This window comes from Chaetura pelagica, unplaced genomic scaffold, assembly GCF_000747805.2.
Source record: "Chaetura pelagica isolate M959 unplaced genomic scaffold, ChaPel_1.0 scaffold2, whole genome shotgun sequence".
NCBI classification, from domain to species: Eukaryota; Metazoa; Chordata; class Aves; order Apodiformes; family Apodidae; genus Chaetura; species Chaetura pelagica.
This window is the reverse complement of record NW_009952796.1, coordinates 244405-247900: the sequence shown is the minus strand read 5'-3', so window position 1 is coordinate 247900 and position 3496 is coordinate 244405. Positions and strand designations below refer to the sequence as shown.

At 40.9% G+C, this 3496-nt stretch overlaps 1 protein-coding gene across 1 annotated transcript in view; it reads left to right on the top strand.

Annotated features, from left to right (window-relative positions):
* Positions 1 to 3496, top strand: part of TMEM206 (transmembrane protein 206) — a 17049-nt gene that overhangs the window by 10737 nt on the left and 2816 nt on the right. Inside the window, exon 5 of the mRNA XM_009994718.1 lies at positions 975 to 1119. Coding sequence (XP_009993020.1) covers positions 975 to 1119 — 145 coding nt within the window. The remainder of the gene's footprint in view (positions 1 to 974; positions 1120 to 3496) is intronic.

Sequence of the window (3496 nt, the reverse complement as noted above, 5' to 3'; positions counted from 1 at the left end):
GGAAGATTGATTCAGTCTGAATCAAAACCCTTTCCCTTGTCTCAAGGACTAGCATACCCTGACGTATCTCTGCAACCTGAAATCTGTCTCTAATGAAAATAGCAGTCTTTGCTTTAATGATTCATGACTCATCTGTGGTTTACCCCTTCATCTCCAGGCCAGGTTTATTTCATGATTTCAAAGATTACATGAAAGTAGCTAAAATCACAGCACAAGTGAGCTCCAAGTAAATAGCTTGGTTAATGCATTGAGTCCTGTGAGGTTGATAGAGACAGAATGAAGACCAGATATGCCTTAAAGCTGCCTCTTTACCACTTGCAGTGTGAGGGGCACTGGAAGACTTAAAACTGGTTACTGTCAGAGTATTAAAGAAAAGATGTAAAGCAGTCCTGCCATTCTGTGTCTAAAATATCTGTGATTTTATATTGGGAAAGGAGCCATGTTATTGTAGATGGAGCCTTACATCAAAGGATAGAGAAACAATAGGAATACACTAAGTGTAAATTTCAAAGCATTTTAAGTATGTTTGCATTGCAACCAATTTATTTGCATCCCAGAAATGGTGCAAAGCAGCCTGCCCTGTCTCTAGGCTGTTCCTTTCACCTCTTGCTTCATAGCATTATGGTGAGTGGTCTCCTGGCGTCCTGGCTCTGCTTTTTTCTGTTGCAGAGGTGACAGGTAAGCAGAACAAACTTCCCCTATAAGGCAGAACAATCCCCAGGGGAAGGCAGAACTCCAGGTTGGTAGGGCACCAGATAAGTCTTCTGTGGTTAGGAACATAGGAGTGCAAGTGCTACCATTAATCAAAATATCACTACTCACAGTGTTTTAGGTATCCTGAATTTTAGCAGTTAAAATACAAAAGGAATTGTGAACACATTTTGAAGTGCCTGAAGGGTTGACATTCTCCTGCCTACAGTGCTCAGATACCACTCTTGAGTTTGGTCAGTAAAGTAATGGTCTTTTTCCTTTAGTCCAGAAAAAGCAGAATTCATGAAGGACTGTGAAAGTTCCTACTCCAGCTGGAAGTTTTCTGGGGGCTTTCGGACTTGGGTCAGGATGTCTTTGGTGAAAACAAAAGAAGAAGATGGTAGCGAAACTGTTGAATTCAAACAAGAGGTAAAAATAATAATAATACTTTTAATAAATTCTCAGGAGGAGTTTTGTGAGACTTCTTAATTTATTAAGAACCTAGTTACTGCCATGGTTTTAATGATAACTGGCCAACAGAACCAGTTCTTGGGGCAAATAGCAATGTGGGTTGGAAGAAGGATGGGTGCGTTGGCTGGTGAAGTGAAACATCAGGAGCTTGTTTTTCGTTTGATTGCATCCATTGTGCCACTTACTTGCCACTGAGCAGTTTTGGCCGTACAGTTATTCTTTTGTTACATGGAGGGGTTTTGTCAAAGATTAATGTCTTTGTGTGTGGCTGTTGGTATGGCTAGTGACACATCTCAAGGAAACATCTCCTGACAGAGAGGCCAGAAAATCCAGGCCATTCAAGGAATGTGTCAGAAGTGACAGCAGTGGTCCAAGATCAGGCCCTGACTAGACTGACACAGGAATATCAACACCACCTACCCTTGTTCAAGGTGGGGACCTATTGCCAAAGGAATTGTCTAAATAATAGGAAGTACTGGAAAGAGGTATTGTTTAGGTTGCCTGAAGGGCTGTTGTTAGGATGAAGAGGCCTTGTATCCTTTGTAGCATTCTCAAGTCTGCTCTTTGTTTAGGTTTGGGATTTTTATCCTTAGAAACACTTGAGTAACTTAACCTGTTGCCTCATTTAAAACTAGAAAATATGCAGGTGGAACATACAAACTTAACTAGACATTAAAGGAGTCTGACTTTCATTCCTGTTCTGTTCATACTAATGGACAGGAGACTAATTGTGTTTTGAGTTTGCTATTTTGCTTCTAGTGTTGGATGGGGAAAAAGTCTCATTAGTGATGAGAAATGAGAATTTTAAGAGTAGTCCATTTCAGACAGCATGTGTTGCAAAGAAAATACTGTCTGTTCATCTGTGGTACACTTGGAAAGAGTACTTTGTGGAGATTAGAACAAAGCAGAATCTTAAGTTCTCCTATCTAATTCTCACAGTTAGGGCCTTATGTGGCAAAGCCTTAACGAAGATCAGAGCTGTGACTGAGATGGGTACCCTCCTCCTCTGGAGACTTTCAAGTCCTAAACTAATGCCCTAGTTCAGAGAAGATGAAAGGATGCATCAGTCATCAGCTGTTGCCACATAAGCACTAACAGCAGTTGTCTCCTTCATCACCTACAGCTCTGTGTTACTTGCCATTTGGTACTTAACAAGTGTAGGATTTTTAAGTCCTCCTTTGTGTGCCCAAGTCTAACCTGTTGCAAAGTGGAAGAGAAAGGCTGATTCAAACAGAATCAAGCAGAACTTTTTGTGACTATAAACAAACACTCACGTAGTCTAGCAGCTATCGACTCTGATCATTTGGGTAGGTAAACACTGTGTTGAGGTTTTTTGGGGTGTGGTTTTTTTCTGGGGGGATGTTTTTAAAACAGAACAAAAACCTAGGAAATTTGTAAAAATGTGAATTTTGGGTTTCACATCCCTGTCAGTAATAACAGTAGAAGCTGAAATACATCAGACATAAATTGTACTTGCTTTGTTTGACAGTACAACATCTGCTTAAATTGGATAAGGAAGTCCATTAGCCTTTCAGATCTAAAATTGGGAGACAGCATACCAGAAAGATGGATACAAGTACTAGGCCAAATAGCACAGTCAGTCTGCTAACTAGGCCAGTAGTCATTACTTGGTCTTTTTTTCCTTTTCCATTGCCTTAATTTAGCTTTGTGTACTGTTTGCTTCCTGGTGTGCAGTTTTCTTGAGTGAGTGTAGTTGGGATGCTGGTACACTGCAGTAATTAAAGGAGCTATAGAAGTATAGGGTAAGCATGCAGCAAATGTGTCTGACCAGAAAACACAAGGTGCTGAAGCTCTCATATGCTCTGGATGGACACATTGTTCTAGCTCCTGCTTCTCTATGTTCACAGCCTAAAAATCTGGCCAGGGCAGGGTGTGTGGAGAAACTAAGCCATGGTAGACAGGAGGTTTTTGTACTAGGTTATCCCTCTTACCTGAATCAATTTTTTTATACCTATGGTTCCTGTCACAACCCAGAAATGAAGTCACAGTACTGCTGGATTCATTACCTCCAGTACAGTACTAAACTGCCATAGGAAGAGCAGCAGTACACCCGTGTGCACACACCAAGATGAAAATAAGCCTTTGGGGGTTGGAAAAGGGAGCAGTTTTTTGAGGCCTGATAACTTAGTACTTTCCTGATTGTGGTTCTTAAGACTATGATTTCATGTGGCTGTAATATCAATCTGGTATCCTAAACTGTTCCCTGCTGGAATTGTGCTAAACTGCTCTAGCACTGACCATCAGTCTCAAATGGTAACCTGATTAATGGGCAGTACTGGAAAGTGCAGTGTTAATTAACATTGAGGCCTCTTTT